The 20842-nt window shown below is 46.8% G+C and overlaps 1 protein-coding gene across 1 annotated transcript in view; it reads left to right on the top strand.

Moving 5' to 3' along the window:
* The window catches only part of SHANK3 (SH3 and multiple ankyrin repeat domains 3), a 658681-nt gene that overhangs the window by 76534 nt on the left and 561305 nt on the right, over nt 1-20842 (top strand). The window contains exon 2 of the mRNA XM_074942807.1: nt 6155-6358. Within this exon, the coding sequence (XP_074798908.1) occupies nt 6155-6358 (204 nt within the window). The remainder of the gene's footprint in view (nt 1-6154; nt 6359-20842) is intronic.

The following is a 20842-nucleotide window of genomic DNA, read 5'->3' as shown; positions in this document are numbered from 1 at the left end:
TCCAGTAGTTGACAAGAACGTCTGAGGAACAGTGTGTGTGTGTGGGGGGGAATAAACATGGGGAAATAGTTTTACTTTGTGTAATGACCCATCCACTCCCAGTCTCTATTCAAGCCTAAGTTAATTGTATCCAATTTGCAAATGAATTCCAATTCAGCACTCTCTCATTGGAGTCTGTTTTTGAAGTCTTTTTGTTGTAATATTGCGACTTTTAGGTCTGTAATCGAGTGACCAGAGAGATTGAAGTGTTCTCCGACTGGTTTATGAATGTTATAATTCCTGACATCTGATTTGTGTCCATTTATTCTTTTACGCAGAGACTGTCCAGTTTGACCAATGTACATGGCAGAGGGGCATTGCTGGCACATGATGGCATATATCACATTGGTAGATGTGCAGGTGAACGAGCCTCTGATAATGTGGCTGATGTGATTAGGCCCTATGATGGTGTTCCCTGAATAGATATGTGGACACAGTTGGCAACGGGCTTTGTTGCAAGGATAGGTTCCTGGATTAGTGGTTCTGTTGTGTGGTGTGTGGTTGCTGGTGAGTATTTGCTTCAGGTTGGGGGGCTGTCTGTAGGCAAGGACTGGCCTGTCTCCCAAGATCTGTGAGAGTGATGGGTTGTCCTTCAGGATAGGTTGTAGATCCTTGATGATGCGTTGGAGAGGTTTTAATTGGGGGCTGAAGGTGACGGCTAGTGGCGTTCTGTTATTTTCTTTGTTAGGCCTGTCCTGTAGTAGGTGACTTCTGGGTACTCTTCTGGCTCTGTCAATCTGTTTCTTCACTTCCGCAGGTGGGTATTGTAGTTGTAAGAATGCTTGATAGAGATCTTGTAGGTGTTTGTCTCTGTCTGAGGGGTTGGAGCAAATGCGGTTGTATCGTAGAGCTTGGCTGTAGACATGGATCGTGTGGTGTGATCTGGGTGAGAGCTGGAGGCATGTAGGTAGGAATAGCGGTCAGTAGGTTTCCGGTATAGGGTGGTGTTTATGTGACCATCGCTTATTAGCACCGTAGTGTCCAGGAAGTGGACTCATTGAAATAATGTCATTTCCCAATGTTCTTAGTGACAGGGCACGTTCAGTCCATCGCTTTGCTTTAACTGTTGTCAGAGTAGCAGCCGTGTTAGTCTGTATTCGGAAAAAGAAAAGGAGGACTTGTGGCACCTTAGAGACTAACCAATTTATTTGAGCATGAGCTTTCGTGAGCTACAGCTCACTTCATCAGATGCGAGCTGTAGCTCATGAAAGCTTATGCTCAAATAAATTGGTTAGTCTCTAAGGTGCCACAAGTACTCCTTTTCTTTAACTGTTGTGTTTAGGGTCCAAGGTTACTAGCTTGAAGTTGCCACCAATGTCATTGCATCATGACCAAGGATCCTAGAAATCCGTTTGCCATGGAAAAATGCAGAATTAGCATTTTTACAGAGAATCTTTAGGTTTTACATTTTGTGAAAAACTAAAAACATATACAGCAGAACCCTCTTTATCCTAGCCTCCATGATCCGGCTCTCCATGTTAACTGAACCACCAGCCCCTTGGGGATGACAATGGCAGGGTTGGGCTGTGAGTCCCAGGCGGCTGGTGGTTTGGTTAATATGGGGAGCCAGATAATGGAGGCTCGGATAAATGGGGTTCTGCTTTATATCAATAAAACATAGTGTTCAACTAATACTTATATGTATTGTGGCTAGGGAAACTAAAGTTGAGCGTTTCATTTTAATCATGGAAAAACATGGATTTTTATGTTTTTTTAATCAGATAATTTCGTTTTTTTAGTCTCCGAAAACTAAAATCCCTGATTATGACCTAGCCCCTTCATACTCTGTAGCTAGTTTGACTTGCATTCTGTGGCAGGCTCTTTGATTCTACAGTAGTCCATAGCAACAGACTGGAAATTGTGTGGCAGCTTCAGAAAAAAATTAAAATGAAACTTCTTCTTTCAGTGGTGTAGATGTGTATTCCATTCAGATGTTTGTGTCAGATGCACTGAGAGCTGGAGACCTTCCTCCTGCAGCAGCATCCTCTAGGGCAGCGCACATATCTTGCGTCTCCTTGTGGCCTTTTCAGAGGCTATAAATGGGCAACAACTCCCCACCCCCACTCAGTTCCTTCTTACTGCCAGTGGCCTAAGTTTGATCTCCCCACGTGGTTCTGTCTTCACAGTTTGTTTCCTGTGTCACAGCTACTTGATGAATTTTTGTAGTGTAAGTAGTTAGTAGAAGTTAGAACTAGTAGTGTAGTGTGTATTTAGTTGGTTTTAGTAGGTTATGCAGTGTTCTTATCTAATTCTTTTCTGAACCCTGTTATACTTTTGGACTTTACAACATCTCCTGGCAATGAGTTCCACAGGCTGGCTGTGTGTTGTGTGAAAAAGTACTTTCTTATGTTTGTTTTAAACTTAATGCCTGTTAATTTTATTTGGTGACCCCTGGTTCTTGGGTTAGGTGAATGAGTAAATACGGGATACTCGGAGCTATCCTCCCCTTAGTCATCTCTTTTCTAAGCTGACTGGTCACAGTCTTTTTAATCTATCCTCATATGGAAGCTGTTCCATACCCCTAATCATTTTCATTGCCCTTCTCTGTACCTTCACCAATTCTATCTTTTTTGAGATGGGGTGACCAGAACTGCATGCAGTAGTCAATATGTGGGTGTAGTATGGATTTATATAGTGGCATTATGATATTTACTGTCTTATTATCTATCCATTTCCTAATGGTTCCTAACATTGTTAGCTTTTTTGACTGCTACTCTATATTGAGTAGATGTTTTCAAAGAACTATCTATGATGACTCTAAAATCTCTTTCTTGAGTGCTAATTTAGACCCCATCATTTTGTCTGTATGGTTGTGATTATGTTTTCCTGTGTGCATTATTTTGCAGTTACCAACACTGACTTTCATCTGCCATTTTCTTGCCCAGTCGCCCAGTTTTGAGAAATCCCCTTGTAACTCTTAGCTAAGTCCAAAGCAGACTACAATCTTGAGTAATTTTGTATCATCTGCAAACTTTTCCACCTGTTTACCCTTTTTTCCAAATCCTTTATGAATGTCTTAAACAGCACTGATTCCAGTATAGATCATTGGGGGAACCTCATTATTTACCTCTCTCCATTGTGTAAACTACCATTTATTCCTACTCTTTGTTTTCTGCCTTTTAACCACATACTGATCCATGAGACGATTTTCCCTCTTATCTTATGACTGCCTACTTTGCTTAAGAGCCTTTGGTGAGGGACCTTGTCAAAGACTTTCTGAAAGTCCTAGTACACTATATCGACTGAATCGCCCATGTCCACCTGTTTGTTGAATCCCTCAAAGAATTCTTATAGATTGGTGAGGCATGATTTATCTTTACAAAAGCCATGTTGACTCTTTCCCATCAAACTGTGTTAATCTATGTGCCTGATAATTCTGTTCTTTATTATAGTTTCAACTGATTTGACTGGTACTGAAGTTAGGCTTACTGGTCTGTAATTGCCAGGATCGCCTCTGGAGCCTTTTAAAAAAATCTGCATTCCATTAGCTATTGTCCAGTCATCTGGTACAAGAGACTGATTTAAGCAATAGGTAACATATCACAATTAGTTGTTTTGCAATTTCATATGTGAGTTCCTTCAGAACTCTTGGATCAATCCCATCTGCTCCTGGTGACTTATTACTGTTTAATTTATCAATTTGTTCCAAAACCTCCCCCATTGACACCTGAATCTGGGACAGTTCCTCAGATTTGTCACCTAAAAAGAATGGCTCAGGTGTGGGACTCTTCCTCCGATCCTCTGCAGTGAAGACTGATGCAAAGAATTCATTTAGTTTCTCCGCAATGGTCTTGTTTTCCTTGAGTGCTCCACTATCACCTCGATCGTCCAGTGGCCCCACTGATTGTTTGCAGGCTTCCCGCTTCTGATGTACTTAAAATAAATTTCTTGTTAGTTTTTGTGTCTTTTGCTGGTTGCTTTTCATTTTTTTTTTGTCCTGCCTAATTATGCTTTTACGCCTGACTTGCCAGAGTTTATGCTCCTTTCTCTTTTCCTTTGTAGGGTTTCACTTCCAGTTTTTAAAGGACGCCTGTTTGCCTCCAGCTTCCTCTTTTACTCTGCGGTTTAGCCATGGTTTATTTTTTGTGGTCCTCTTACTATTTTTTTTTATTTGGGGTTCTGGCACTCCCAGAACCCCATATTCACCCCCGGCGTGTAATTATGATATGTTTCATACAAAGCATGCTGTGTAAGAGATCATATGAAAAGTCATGATCTGCTGAAACTCATTGTTCTGTCCAAATGTGTATATCATTAGTGTGTATCAAGTTATGAGATTTTTGTTGTGTGGTTGTTACTGAAATATGTGTAAGTTTGCTAGTGGCATACAAAGAAAGCAAACCACTCAAAGGAGGGTCCTCAGGCAGAGGGTACTCAATGACTATTAACAAGCAGGGAAATTGTAATCAGGGGATTTACAATTCAAGGACAGTTGCGGAAGCACCCACACTGGGGGGATTGCTCAACCGGGCGACTCAGGGAAGCCCTCCAGGACCTGCCAAGACAAGTGTCTTCTAGGCACAGGGACTATGGATACAGAAGAGGGGACAGTGGCTGCATGGCTTGGCCTCACTCCCCCCACAACTCAACACCTGGAAACACGTCTGGAAGGGGGAAGGTGGTCCAGGGTTGGAGAAGAATTTCAGCCTGTGTACTGAAGATCTGTAACCTTCTTGTACTATCAGGATGAGGCACTGCTTGATTCAAATCCTGTTTAGTTTATACAGCTTAGATTGTGCGCTTATTTTTATTTTCTTTGGTAACCATCTCTATCCTTTATGCCTACCACTTATAGTCACTTAAAATCTATCTTTCTGTAGTTAATAAACCTGTTTTATGGTTTACCTAAAACAGTGTGTTTTGGTTGAAGTGCTTGAGAAATCTGCTCAGGAACAAGAGCTGGTGCATTTCCTCTCCACATTGAGGGAGGGATGACTGGGTTATAAATGTATGCTGGTCAGGCTTCTGACCAGGGAAGGACGTCACAGCCCCGGGGACCAAAGATGGGGAGCTGGGGGAATTGGCTGGAGCCTCTCTATTGTTAGTTCATGAGTGGCTGAGAGAAGCATTCATGTAACTCAGCTGGGTGTGTCCCTGCCTGGGGATGTCTGTGTGAATGCAGGACCTACCAGAGGTTTTCAGCTTGTCACGGCATCACATGGTGAGAGGGAGCCCAGGTTGGAGGGACAGAGGACTCAGTGGTACCCCAGGTCCAGGCTGCACCCCTGGAAGGCCCCTCACAGTTAGTTTGAGCCTTATGTTTTTAAATCATCATGTAGTTTGCAGGCATTTCACTCTTGTGACTGTTCCTTTTAATTTCCATTTAACAAGCCTCTTCATTTGTGTAGTTCCCCTTTTTGTGAAGATAAAAGCTGCTGTGGTGAGTTTCTTTGGTATTTTCTCCCCTCCAAGGATGTTGTTAAATGTAGTTATGTTATGGTCTCTATTACGGAGCAGTTTAGCTATATTCATCTCCTGGACCAGATCCTGTGCACCATGTGGGACTAAATCAAGAACTGCCTCTCCCCTTGTGGGTTCCAGGACTAGCTGCTCCAAGAAGCAGTCATAAATGGTGTCTAGAAATGTTATGTAGAGCTCTGTCTCCTTTTTCAAGGCCTCTCCTCCCAATGGTTAAAGACCTCCCTGGGTTCCTTCATTGTCCCTAATTGAGCTTGCAGTCTCCAGCCTTGCAAAATCATTTGTCTCTGTTTATATGTGTGAGATCTTTCCACTTCTGGATATCCAGTTTAAGATGAATAATGGAGTAAACTTCCTGACAGTGAATTGTATGGTATTAAGCAATGGAATACTCTCCCGGACATCCCATTACTTGAAACATTTATTTGCAGAGAGGATAAAACCCTGTAGATTAGATTGTAGAGAATGATCCTGCCCTGGCATCACAGGAGATAGACAAGATGGGACCTAATGAATCTTATCCTCCCTAATTTCTGCAGATTATCTATTTCTACTTACTCACTGCCATGGAAAAGGTTATAGATTTCCTGTTCTAAGCTTGTTCCATGGTCTCACCACTGTTGTTCTTGGATGTGGTTATGGAATTACAGAAATGCTGGGTTGCCATCCCCTAATCACTCTCTCTTTCTCTCCATAGAAATGTCTGCGGCTAAATCCTGATGTTCCTGTCTGGGTCTCTAAACAGCGCATTCTCTGCACCTTGAACCACAGCCTGAAGGATGTTCTGAACTATGGGCTTTTCCAGCCAGCCTTCAATGGCAGGGCTGGAAAGTTCCTGGATGAGGAGCGACTGCTGAGAGAATACCCTCTGAATCCAGACACTCCTGTCCCCTACCTGGAGGTATCTAGCTGCTTTTTTATCTGACTTATGTGGTCTCCATCGTGGTAGTGTCTGAGTGCCTCAGAAGTACTAAAGAAGAGTAAGAAAAATCTCTCTTTTTTTTTTTTTTTTTTTGCCAGTGGGAGTGAAAACATGAATATACCATAACAATTTGGGCAGGTGGGTGGGTTAGTGTGTTTGCTTGTGTGAAGAAGTTACGGAGGGCAAGCTGAATCACAGAAACGAGCTTGACATTTAGTTCTCAATGTGCCGAGCGTCCTGGTTATTGTTTGTCTTTGCTGGCAATGGGCTCCACAGTGTTGGTCCTGCTTATGTAAAAGTTCTGTCCCTTTTGATCAACAGCTTCCAGTGGAGTGTAGCTGTTGTGGAAAGCCAAAGTCATGGTGGGAGAGGGAGTTTGTCAGGTAGCTAAGGACTGTCTCACGGAGAACTGGGAATATCAGAACAGAGACCTTGAATTCAATGTTGTATTCAATATGTGTCCATTGCAGAGACTGGAGTACCACAGTGTTGTGCTTAGGTAACAAGTGGCAGACCCTGTTTGGGCACCCTTTATGTAATGGGTGCTGGGGGTAAATATTATGTACATCTCCGTAACCCTCCCCTTTCCTGCACCTCAGTTTAACTCTTTGCTGAAATACAGGTCAGAGTTCTGTCACTTCAGGACTTTTCAGAAAGCATTACATAGTTAACCCTTATGGACTGTTACATACATAACCCTGAACATAGGTTTTAATAACAGTTCCCTGGCAGCTGCAGTGAGAAAGGGCAACACAGAGGGCTGGCTCCAGCTTTTTTGCCACCCCACGCGGCGAAGAAAAAAAGAAAAGAAAAATCCGATTGAGCTGCCGCCGAAGAGGAAGAGAGGGAATGAAGGACTTGCCGCCCAAGACCCAGACGCACCGCCCCAATAATGCAGGGACTGCCGCCCCTTTCTATTGGCCGCCCCAGGCACCTGCTTCCTCCGCTGGTGCCTGGAGCCGGCCCTGGCAACACAACTTCTTAGTAAACACTTCATACACATTTTAAACATTTTAATCAGTATTTGGAATGTTTAATAGCTTTTATCTAAAAGCTATTATTTAGTAAATCCACCAGTCTTCCTTAGACAGACTTTCACCACTTAGCTGCTGTTAAATATATTTCAATATAAGGTTTCAACAGAACTTGCATACTTTAGCACACACGCATAATGACATCCCCTCTGATCTTCTTTCAGAAATAATTTCTCAGTTTCTGTCATATGGCCATCATATGCAGTGTGTGGCATCTGGATTCTTCAGACCTTGGGCAGAATAGCAGCTTCTGAGTTATTCTCCAAACACTTCAGAGCCTTGTCAGTAAACAAAAGTCTGGGATTCTAATAGGGAGCAGCATTCCAGCCCTTGGGTTAATAGCTCACTTAGTCTACTGAGTTTCTGGTGAGATAAGAAATCTGTAGGCTATAGCCAAAGTTGTACAGGTATTGGGATCAGCATATATAATATCCATTTCCTGGCTTTCCCCATAAGCGCAGCTGAGTCAGATAAAGATTTATAGCCCCTCATGTTGCTGAGGTCTACCCCTGTTCTTTCTTTATCTGAGACAAAATCCTAATTTCTTCTTCCAATGTCCTTCTGTCTGTATCCCACTCGTGGTGCGCATGCGCCGCTTGCACAGGATTATGGAATGTATTCACGGGCAAAGTCCTGCGCACCCTTGTCCTTCCCTCCCAATGGCAGAAAGGGCAGAGCGACTCCAACCACCACTCTGAGCACCCCTTGGCAGAGACTCAGAACAACCTCAGTCTCCCATAAGAGTTAGTTTGTAGCTACATAGTTTACTGTACTTTCTGTAGTTACTAGTTTGTTTCATAGTGTTTCATTTTGAGCCAACTAGCAAAAAAAAATATTTTCTATAGATATAATTTAGTAATTAGGATACCTGGTGCCTGAACCCATATCTCCACATTTCAAGACTTGTCCTTCATGTTGGAGGGGTAACTGCCCTTAATGACTGACGTACTGCTTAGGAGAGAGTCATATTCCCTCTAAGTGTGCAATTTCTAACACATTCAAAAAATACACACAAAAGGCCAGGGAATCTTGACTAAAACTTTACCGCCTGGAATAATCTGTGGGCATGATCAGATTCAGAAGTGGCTCAGAAGGAAGAAGTTCAAGATTAGATACTTCCCTAAAAACTCATGCAGCTAGTATTCAGCCACTATTACTGCTCCTGGATTGAAGGGGTCAAAGAGAGCTCACTGCTCCTCCAAGAGCTTGTAAATGGCACCACAAACACTGCTGCAACATTCCGTGATCTGTGCTATCCGCAGGAGAAAGGAGATTACCTCTAATTTTGCCTCTTGGCACTGTTTTCCTTCTCTGGTACCAAACAAAAGGAAACCACAGAGCCATAGGTCTATGGACGTGGCTAAATCGGCACAATGCAGTTGGCCCTGCAGAAGTAACTGGAATCAGCACCGGCACAACGCTGAGCTAAGAAGGCACCCACTGATCTGTTTGCGGTACCTATGACTTTGGCCTCTCCAGCTAGATCTGCAGCACTGAGAGCTCTTTTGACACCAACTCTTTGAATGCCAGCACGCTCACTGCGAGCTCACTTGGTATAGATTCATTTAGCATGGGCTCCGTCAGTGGTGACACACTCACCAGTCACTGGCTCATTCAGCACTGTCCCAGATTTCCATGGTGTTCAGACATCCTGTCCCTGCAACACCTATTGAAATATCATTACTACCTAGGCAGTGTCGCGAGTGACTCTGGAACTGAAGTCTCCTCTGGTAGATGTCACCTTTTAATTACTGTCTGTGAATCCTTTTCAGCACCAGGGCCACAGGTACCAGTTTTTCTTCCTTTCTTTTTTTTTCTCTGTCAGTTTACAGGAAGGTCAATGAGTTCACCTCAGGAGTTGGGATCCCCCAAGTGTATCTCCTCCTCTGGAAGTTTTCTTGTCCTCCTCTTTGTCTCCTATTTGCAGTAGAAAACCTTCCCCCAGCCTGGCTCAATTCTCTGTGGGCCAATCCAGGGATATAAAACAGCATAGGAAGTATTCTTGCTATTTTTCGTACAGCGGTCATGTTCCTCAGCCTCCCCATGCTCCCTGGATGCGTCCTTCTTGGCCTGATATGTCATGTCTGTATGGATTCCAGACCTCGCTATTTGGTCATATTAGTTTCATTTTCAGGGTCAATTTCCATTACCTATTCCAAGGTCCAGAGACAAATCTCCTAAACCTGTCTCCAAAGTCTCCCACTCACCTGCAGGGGAAATCATTCAGGAAGAGCAGCAGCAGGTGAATGAAGAAGATGACATAGAGCCATCAGATAGACCCATCCGCACCTCCTCTTTTTTCATCATTCTCATCAGATGAGGCAATGACTCCTCCTGTCCCTGCTACCGTAGATGACTTTAACGCATTTCAGGGGTTGCTTAAGAGGGTGGCTGGAACCTTCTAGGTTCCTCTGGAGATGGCACAAGAAAAGGCATATAAACTATTTCCTATTTTGAAGCCTACATACCAGAGTATGGCAGTATTGCCAATCCAGGAGGGGATTTTAGATCTGTGGGCTATTCTAGCTTCAATCTCTGCCACATCAAGGCATGTGAATTTGAGACATGAAGTTACATCAAAGGGTTTTTAATTTTTGCATTTTTACTTGCTGTCGTCCTTAGTAGTAACTGCAGCCAAGGAAAGATCCAAGCAGTCAGTGAAATATAGGCTGGAGAATAAAAAACCAAAAAATTGGGTAGTTGGAAGAGAAAAATCTACTCCTTTGCTAACCTGCAGGTCAGGATAGAGCATGATTAGGTCATGTTGGCCAGAAAGGATTTATTTGCAGTGGGATTACACCAGAGAACCGTAAAGAGGTGTTCAGCTCCATTTGTACAGCAGGTCAGTTAGTTACTAGGACTTTCTCACAAGCTGTTTTGATGCTGTAGACATGGGAGTGAGATCACTGATAACAATTGAGTGAGATCAATGGAGTGACAATGAGGAGAGCTTCATGGTTCTTTGAGCGATTGCAGATGTGCACTCCACTCAGGTGTGCATGTGCCCAGTGTGGCAACTCTGGAGAGCTTTGCTTAGCAGTACCCATTGGGGTGGCGATTGTGCCCTCTGGCCCTTGTAGCCTCTCCCAAGACATTGCCCTGCTCCCTGTCACTTCCCTCTCACCACCCGCGATCTGAGTCAGAGCTTTCATTGGGGTTCTACTGCATGATTACTGATGACAGCAATGAGATTGTCTGTTAGCTTTTGTAAATAGTTAATGAATAGTACCACTGCACTTATTTAGTTAGTTCAGTAGTTAGTTACTGTTTACTGTATTACCTGGTGCTATGCCCTCACCAGGTTTTAAGCGCACTCCATTATGTGGGATAGGTCTTCTGAGAATGGGAATTCCCCAAGTGGACATGTTCACCTCCAACAGGGACAAGAAATGAAAAGCCTGGCCTACATAGCAAATGCTTTCATGATTCCATGCTCAAATCACCTAATCTACGCTTTTCCATCTTGCGTTTTCATTCTCAGAGTGTTATAGAAAGTGAGACAAGACAATGCTCGGATCATCCTAGTAGCTCCAGCCTGGCCTCACCAAGTCTGGTACTCAGACCTATTGCTTCTGTCCAGCCAGCAATTCATAACTCTACCTAGCCAGGCAGACATAATCTCCCAGAGTTCCAGCATAATTCTTCACCCAGACCCTGCTTGGATGGTTTGGATGCTATGTGGACGTCATTGTAGCTGTTCATTGGAAATTCAAGATCTCTTGTTACAGAGTAGAAAACCCTTCACTAGGAGAACTGCATGGCCAAATGGAAATATTTTTCCATCTGGTCATCCTCACATGACTATGCTCCATTACAAGTTTCTACACTTATGATTCTAGACTGTTTACTGTCTTGGAAACAATTGGGATTGTCCATTAATTCAATCAAGGTTCACTTAGCAGCAATTTCGGCCTTCTATCCACCATTACAGGGAGCCTTAATATTTTTGCATCAGATGGTTCATGATGTATAAAGGGTCCTATAAGGAACCTATAAGGAAAATAGCTGCACCATGGTATTTGAACATGGTACTCTCATCCCTTAGAGATCTTGAACCAATGTCATCTTTCTTATTGCCTCATTTGTCAGTGAAAACAGCAATCATTTCAGCACATAGAATGAGAGATTCGGGCTCTGATGGCAACCCTCCATGTACAATATTTCCTGCAGATAGGGTAACAATGAGATCTTGCCCTAAATTTATTCTGAGAGCGATGTCGGATTTCTGTATTAGTCATTAAATCCATTTGCCAATGTTTTTTCCAAGGCCTCATTTATCTGCGGGAGAGACAAAGCTACACACCTTGGATTTTAAAATGGCACTTCAGTATTATCTTCACAGGACAAGACATATGTGTAAATCACCTGGGCTGTTTATATAATTTATTATTAGATTCAAAGCGAAGGCTGTTTCAACACAAAGACTCTAAATGGGTTTCTGACCCATTGATGAGCTGAGCCCTCCACGTGATAGTAGAACTCGTTCTACCAGAGGCCAGGCTGTTTCAGCAGCATGCAATAGCAGCGACATGGTCTTCCGCTCACACGTTCACTCAAAATTATTCTCTGGTGGTGGCTTCTAGCTCAGATACCCCATTTGGTAGGGTGGCACCCACCAAATGTTCAGATGAACTCCTACCTTCCATCCTGTGCAGCAGTCAGCTGCTGGCTAATTGCCGGGAGCGGGATCCATACATATAGATATGCGAAGAAAACATGGTTACTTGCTGTACAGTAACTCAGATTCTTCAAGATGCTCTGCACATGCAGATCCCATGAGCCACCCTCTTTTCCCGCAGCTCGGAATTTAACATATGAATTCTGGATGCTGAAGGAACTGAGTGCTGGTTGGGGTCACTCCATCTTTGGTGTCCTCGGGAGGGGAAGAGCAAGGGTGTGCAGGGTGCATTTGCCACCCCAGTGGGCGCTGCTGGTGAGAATATTCCAAACTCCTGTGCATAGGGCATGTGCACCATGTCTAGGATGGACAGAACATCCTGAAGAAACACAATTACTGTCAGGTAAGCTAACTGCTGTAAAAGACAGTTACCAATAGCTAAATGTAAACTCCATAGATTGTATAGCCTCTGGGGCTGGCAGAAGTCATCTCTCTCTCTCTTCCCCCCACCCCCGGCTCTCCCTGTAGGACCATAAAACACACTGCAGTGGACCATAAATTATCCTGAGAGCTTCCCTAGATTTTTTCCTTCCTCTGAAGCAGCTTATGGTGGCTGCTGTCACAGGTGGGATACTGAATTAGATGAGCCATGAGTCTGATCCAGTCTGGCAATTCCTATATACTATGCCTGTACTAGCCAGGAACTGAACCTAGATCAGTTCCATCTGTTACTTTAGCAGGGATCTCTATTTTCTGGGGATAGAGTACAGGCCTTCTTGTTTACTATCTAAAGAGCTCTGTCCATTGGAGGTCAAACTGAGCTTTACTCCTCCAAAGGAGTTAATGTTAAACAATATTTACTAGGGATAAACATTTTAAAATCAGCAGTCCTGGCTAACTTGTACCCAAGAGACCTAAAATTGACTGAGGAGGTCTCTGGCCCACTGATGTTAATTTTTAATAAATCTTGGATTCTGGGGAAATTCCAGAAGACTGGAAGAGTGCTAATGTTGTGCCAATATTCAAAAAGGGCAAGTGGGATGACCCGAATAACTATGGGACGGTTAGCGTGACATTAATCCTGGGCAAAATAATGGGAAATCTGATCCAGGAGTCAATTGATAAAGGGAGTATAGTTAATGCCAGTCAACATGGTTTTATGGAAAATAAATCTTGTCAAACAAATGTGATTTCATTCTTTGAGATTACAAGTTTGGTTGATAAAGGTAACTGTGTAGATGTAATATACTTAGACTTTTGTAAAGTGTTTGACTTAGTACTGCATAAAGAACAGGAGTACTTGTGGCACCTTAGAGACTAACAAATTTATTTGAGAATAAGCTTCCGTGGGCTACAGCCCACTTCATCAGATGAATAGAATGGAACATATAGTAAGAAGATATATATATATACACACACACACACACACACACACACACACACAGAGAGAGAACATGAAAAGGTGGAGTAAGAGGCTAATTAATTAAAATGAGCTATTATCAGCAGGAGAAAAAAACTTTTGTAGTGATCATCAAGATGGCCCATGTAGACAGGTGACAAGAAGGTGTGAGGATACTTAACATGGGGAAATAGATTCAATATGTGGAATGACCCAGCCACTCCCAGTCTCTGGTCAAACCCAAGTTAATGGTATCTAGTTTGCATGTTAAGTATCCTCACACCTTCTTGTCAACTGTCTACATGAGCATCTTGATTATCACTACAAAAGTTTTTTTCTCCTGCTGATAATAGCTCATCTTAATTAATTAGCCTCTTACTCCACTTTTTCATATTCTCTGTATGTGTGTATATATATATCTTCATACTATATGTTCCATTCTATGCATCTGATGAAGTGGGCTGTTGTCCACGAAAGCTTATGTTCAAATAAATTTGTTAGTCTCTAAGGTGCCACGAGTACTCCTGTTCTTTTTGCAGATACAGACTAACATGGCTGCTACTCTGAAACCTTAGTACCGCATGACATTCTGATTAAAAATTAGCCCAATACATGAGTTAAGATCTGGCTAAGCAGTATCTCAAAATGTAGTTCTCAGGGGAGAATCATCATCGCATGGGGGTGCGATGTTCCGCCTGATGCTATTCAGTGGTTTCATCAGTGTTCTGGAGGTAAATATAAAATCACTGCTGATACAATTTGCCGATGACCCAGAGAGGGCAGAGTAGCAAATAATAATAAGGACAAAAGGTAGTCAAACAAAGTGATTGGGATTGTTTGGTAAACTGGGCCCATTAAAAAATGTATTTTAGAACAGCCAAATCCAAAATTGTACATCTAGGAAAAAGGAATGCAGGCCACATCTGCAGAATGGGGGACGGTAACCTGGAAAGCTGTGACACTGAAAAGAATTTAGGGGTCATAGCGGACAAGCAACTGCACAAGAGCTCCCAATGCAAAGCTGTGGCAAAAAGTGTAATTGTGATTCTGGGATGTACGAACACGGGAATAGTGAGTAGGACGGGGTGGGCAAACTACGGCCCCGGGGCCGCATCTGGTCCTTCAGATGTTTTAATCTGGCCCTCGAGCTCCTGCTGGGGAGCGGGATCTGGGGCTTGCCCCGTTCCAGCTGGGGAGTGGGGTCTGGGGCTTGCCCTTCTCCACGTGTGCTGTGGCTCTGCACAGCTCCCAGAAGCAGCAACATGTCCCCCCTCTGGCTCCTTTGCGTAGGGGCAGCCAGGGGGGTCCACATGCTGCCCCTGCCCCAAGTGCTGCCCCCGCATCTCCTATTGGCCAGGAACCACAGCCAATGGGAGCTGCAGGGGCGGCGCCTGCGGACTAGGCAGTGCGCAGAGGCACCTGGCCGCACCTCCTCATAGGAGCTGGAGTGGGGACATGCCGCTACTTCCAGGAGCTGCTTGAGATAAGCGCCACCTGGATCCTGCACCCCTGACCCCCTCCCATGCCCCAACCCCCTGCCCCAGCCCTCATCCCCCTTCCGCCTTCCGAACCTCTCCCTCCAAGTCCAGAGCATCCTCCTGCACCCCCAACTCCTTATCCCCAGCACCACCCCAGAGCTCGCACTCCCAGCCTGAGCTCTTCCCCCTCCCCCCCCCCCCCCGCACTCCAACCCTCTGCCCCAGCCCAGAGCTCCATCCCACACCCTGAACTCCCCATTTCTGGCCCCACCCCAGAGGCTGCACCCCCAGCCAGAGCCCTCACCCCAGAGGCTGCACCCCCAGCCAGAGCCCTCACCCCCTCCTGCATCCTAACCCCCAATTTCATGAACATTCATGGCCCACCATACAATTTCCATACCCAGATGTGACCCTTGGGCCAAAAGTTTGCCCACTTCTGGAGTAGGAGTAGGGAGGGGATTTTTTCCATATGGCATAGGTGAGATTGATACTGGGATCGTCGTGGATAGTTCTCTGAAAACATCTGCTCCTTGTGTGGCAGCAGTGAAAAAAGCTAGCAGCATGTTAGGAACCATTAGGAAAGGGATTGATAATAAGACAGGAAATACCATAATGCCACTCTATAAATCCATGGGACGCCCACACCTTGAATACTGTGTGTAGTTCTGGTTCCCTGCCCCACTTAGAAAAGATATATTGGAATTGAAAAGGATGCGAAGGGAAACAAAAATTATTAGGAGTACGGAACAGCTTCCTTGTGAGGAGAGATTAAAAAGATGGGGATTGTTCAGCTTCGAAAAGAGATGACGAAGGTGGAATATGACGGAGGTCTATAAAACCATGACTGGTGGGGAGACGGTGTGACGAAGTGGGACTGTTCTTAATGGTTCCTCCGAATATTGTGGGGGTGCCTCAATTTCCCTTATGCAGTTCTTAAGTATCTAGGTGGTGGGGTAAGGGTGTATGATCACTGCAGAGCCCTAGAGGGCAGGTGTGTGCAGGGGTCTGGACACAGAGAATGGCCGACACCCTGTTTCCTGGCAACTGATGGCCTGGACCCTTCCCCCCTGCAAGGTGAGAGCTAAAGGGTTGGAGAACAAAGGAATCAGGTGACCTCCTGGCCTGGGAAAGGAACAAAGCCCAGAGGAGGAGGGGCTGGAGGGAGTTTCAGTTTGGGGCTGGGTGGAGGAACACAGGGAACCCCAGGGCTGGGGTCTAAGCTCCCTGCTCCCCCAGAAGGACTTCACTGAGGGGTCCTGGGTGTCCCCACAAGCTCTGTTTTGGACTGTGTTCCTGATGTCCAATAAACCTTCGGTTTTACTGGCTGGCTGAGAGTCTCAGTGAATCCCAGGAAGAGGGGTGCAGGGCCTGGACTCCCCCACACTCCGTGACAACTGGTGGCAGCGGTGGGATCTACTGCACCCCGTGGATGGCGCTTCCTGCAGTAAGTGACTGGGGAGCAGTAAAACAAAGGGGGATTGATGGGGACTAGGCGTGCTGAAGATTCAGAGAGAGACGGTTTCAGGGGGCGGTTAACCCCTAGGATTGTGTGACCAGAGAAAAGGACTTTTGCAGTAACAGGGTCCCCCGGGGGACTGCAGCGAGCGGTCCCAGGGGCGGAGGAGTCTGCAGCTCGACCCTGGCAAAGAGGTGGTGACCTCGAGAAGGGCTGGCACACTAGGGGTTCTCCCTGGAAACCGTGGGGAGCTGCGAGCACACAGGCCTGTGAGTCCACAACAACTTGGGAAGAGTGGAGTGGTCTGTCACCGTCTTCTTAAGAAGGACATTGTAACCCTGTGCAGAAAGAGAGGGTTGAGCATTGGAAAGTTCACCAAAGCACAGTTAATCGTGCAGCTGGAGGAGGATGACCGCTCTAAGGGACAGATTCCTGACCCCAAATGGGGCTATAGCAGGATCTGGGAGCAGCTGGAGTAGTAGCCAGGCATCGCCAAGACTCCTGTCCCCGACCAGACGAGGGTCTTCACGATCGGGTTCCCCATCCGGGGATCGGAGATGGACGGGATTGGAGCTGAGTCCGAGAGAGCAAGAGGACTGTGAGAGACAGCGAGAGCCCGAGAAAGAGCTGCAGAAGCAGCAGCAGCATGAACTGGCGGTGGGGGAGCGGAGAGGCCTAGGGAACCTCCCCGGGGTGAGTGGGGATAGACCCCGGGGGGCCAGTTCCGCAGGGAACCTCGAGACTAAATTGCTGCCCCTGGTTAAGGAGGGGGGGGATGTGGATGCCCACCTCACTGCCTTTGAGCAGGCTGGAGATTTGAACCAGGGGGACCCTGCGGAAAAGCCCCGGTGTCTAGCTCCCTTGCTGGGTCCCAAGGCCATAGACTCTGTCGGCCAGATGGGTGGGGAGGTGGACAGGCTCCCACTCCTGACCCCAACCTATATGTCTGTGTGGAGTTTCCTGGGGCCAGGCCCCTCGGACCCCCAGTGGGAGCGGAAGGTGATGGTCAATGGGGAGACATTCCTGGGGTGGCGAGATCCTGGGACAGAGAGAACTGTTGTCAGGCCCTGGGTGGTGCAGCCTCAGAGGTTGAGGGGCTGTGTGAGCTGGGTGAGGGTCCCAGGGACGAAGCCCCTCGCCCTGCCTATGGCCCAGATCCCTGTGCAGACCCAGGAGGGGTGGGGCTGGCTGGTCTTTGGGGTGCTCCAGGACACCAGCTGCGAGACCCTGTTGTGGGGCAACTGTGTCTCTTTGGGACAGGATCCAGGCCCTGCTCCTGTAACGGCCAAGGGTTTGAATTTGAATCCAGGGAACCAATCGGTGGAGAGGGAAACGGTCAGTGAAAATGCAGATGACCTGGCTGGCAGCAGGGAGGAGCCGCTAGGCTCAGGCTACCTGCCTGCCTGTAAGCAGACCCCTGGGGCTGGGTGGGACAGAGAGATGCTCCCTGCGCCCTTGCACTCCGGAGAGGGGGCTCACGCTGGCTCTGATGCAGTGAGGAAAGCAGCGAGCTCGCTGCCTACCCCCACTGGCACAGCAAGGGCAGCGCTGAGCACAGGGGGAGCTGAGACCCCAGCTGAGTGGGGGGAGACACAGGCAGGGGAGGGGATCTGTGGGGAGTGGCAAGGTGCTTGGTAAGGAAAGTTTGGATGAGCCTAGGCAGCCTTGTGATCTGATGGCTTTGTCCAGTCAGCAGGGTGGGAAGGCGAGGAGAGTGGAAGATGAGTGTCCCTGGACCTTACCTGTTAGCTGGGTGGAGAATTGGGACAGTGAAGGAAACGTGCCTGTGCCTGTCAGAGGTATTGACTTGCCTGTGGAGGGAGCTACCCTGATCTCCAAGCAGGTGTCTGTGACCAGCCTTGTGTGCTGGGACAAGGGGAATGAGATCCCAAGCTGTGTGTCTGGTAAAGGAGAAAGTGTGTCCGGCTCTTCTTGGTCTGTGGAGCAGACAGAAGGGGCCTTGCAGCCTGTGATGGTTGAGCGTTGTGCAGTTGTCTCAGAGCTGGTTCTGGATTCAGCTAAAGCCCAGGAAGGGAATGGTCCTAAGTTTGTGTCTGCTCAGGAGAATGGCCCTGTAACTAGGTCGCATCCAGTTAGTGTCTATGTAAAATCCCAGAGACCAGACAATTCTGGTGCTTGTATTTTGCCTGTTGCTCGTGTGTGGTTGGGAAAGGGTGTCGCAACTCTGTCTAATCAGGGTGAGATCCTAGCCAGGGCACAAGGAGAGCGTGAAGGTGATGTGATTGTGTTACCTATGGAGGGTGTGGAAACCTGTAGCAAGAAGGAAAAGATTCCTGAACTTGTGTGTGGCAAAGGGAAGGAGAAGGCTTCTGACCATTTATCTAGGAAGTCTGTCAGTTTGCCTGAAAGGGGATTGTGTAGGAATCCACCGGACGGGCCATAGGTAATTCTGGATGTAAGGGAGACCCAGAAAGAGTCTGTTGTTGCTCAGGAACGTGTTCCTCTAGAGCAAGCCCTAGGTAAAGAGGGTAAGAGCAGAATTTCTGGGAGGGGTGAATTGTTGCATAGAAAAGCCCTAGGGAAAGGAATCCTCATGGAGTCTTTGCAAGCAGTTTACTGCAACTGAAGGGTGTGAAAGTGATTTAATCAAGAAAGTTTCAGTTCCTAACAGCCAGAAATTTTCTGTTGTGAATGGATCCACTGACTGTCCTGTTGAAAGACCCAGTGTGGATAGCTTTGAGAAGGTCTCAGATGGAGTGAAAGCTGTTAAGAAACTTAAACAGTCCTATAACCAAGTGGCTGTGTTTGGCCAGCTTGTTGGGGAGAAGACCCAATCCAAGTTTGACCCCCTGGGGTTTTGGGGTGGCCAAAGGGCGGGCCGCAGAAACCTTCCCACATGCGGCCTGCGAGTGCTATCGACCACCCCCGACCTAAGGGAGGGCGTGAAACTGGAAGGGCCTGGTGTAACTCCTACCAAGGAATGGCAGAGACGCTGGGGCATCCATGGGAACGTTGGTGGCTTCGAACTTCCCCAGGTCACCGCCTAGAGTGACCCCGCTCAGTTCGATCTCGAAGGGGGGAGAGATGTGACGAAGTGGGACTGTTCTTAATGGTTCCTCCGAATATTGTGGGGGTGCCTCAATTTCCCTTATGCAGTTCTTAAGTATCTAGGTGGTGGGGTAAGGGTGTATGATCACTGCAGAGCCCTAGAGGGCAGGTGTGTGCAGGGGTCTGGACACAGAGAATGGCCGACACCCTGTTTCCTGGCAACTGATGGCCTGGACCCTTCCCCCCTGCAAGGTGAGAGCTAAAGGGTTGGAGAACAAAGGAATCAGGTGACCTCCTGGCCTGGGAAAGGAACAAAGCCCAGAGGAGGAGGGGCTGGAGGGAGTTTCAGTTTGGAGGCTGGCTAGGACATGGAGTGAAGTGCAGACGTGGTTGTCTGGCTCACTGCCCTCCAAAATGGACCCAGCTGAGGGGTCCTGTTCTCTGCACCTGCAAGCTCTGTTTTAGACCATGTTCCTGTCGTCTAATAAACCTCTGTTTTACTGGCTGGCTGAGAGTCCCGTCTGACTGCGGAGTTGGGGTGCAGGACCCTCTGGCTTCCCCAGGAGCCCCGCCTGAGCGGTCTCGCTGTGGGAAGCACACGGAGGGGCAGAGGATGCTGAATGCTCCGAGGTCAGACCCAGGAAGGTGGAAGCCGTGTGAGCTGTTTGCCCTGCGGACAGGCTGCTCACCGGAAGGCGACTGCCCCAGAGTCCTGACTGGCTTCATAGGGAGCAGTTCCAGAGCATCGCCCGGGCACTCCGTGACAGACGGTGACTAGGGACATGTTATTGACCTCTTCACATAATGTGAGAATTAGGGATCACCCAATGAAATTAAAGAAGATTTAAAACAAACAAAAGGAAGTACTTCTTCACACAATGCACAGACAACTGGTGGAACTCATTGCCGTGGAATGCTGTGAAGACCAAAAATATAACAAGGTTAAAAAAAGAGTTAGATAAATTCATGGAGGACAGGTCCATCAGTGGCTATTAGCCAAGATGGTCAGGAATGCAGCCCCATGTGCCAAGTGTCCCTAAACCTCTGACTTCCAGAAGCTGGGACTGGATGACGGGGTGGATCACTTGATAAATTGCCCTCTTCTGTTCATTCCCTCTGAAGTGCTTGGCACTGGCCACTGTTGGAAGACAGGACACTGGGCTAGACAGACCATTGGTCTGACCCAGTGTGACCATTTTTATGTTCTGGTGTTCACCCTTAAGAAGGTTGTTGAAAAACAAGTGGGTGCAGAAAAGAGCCACAAAAATTATTCAAGGGCTGGAAAAAATGACTTACAGTGAGAGACTTAAAGAGCTCTGTCTGGTTAGTTTATTAAAATGAAGGTTGAGAGGTGACTTGATTACAGTGTCTAAGTACCTGTATGGGGAGAAAATACCAGGTGCTAAAGGTCTCTTTAATCTAGTGGAGAAAGGCAGAACCAATGCCTGGAAGCTGAAGCCAGACAAATT

The sequence above is a fragment of the Natator depressus genome, chromosome 1 (assembly GCF_965152275.1).
Source record: "Natator depressus isolate rNatDep1 chromosome 1, rNatDep2.hap1, whole genome shotgun sequence".
Classification (NCBI taxonomy): Eukaryota; Metazoa; Chordata; order Testudines; family Cheloniidae; genus Natator; species Natator depressus.
This window is presented reverse-complemented; position numbering and strand designations above follow the sequence as displayed.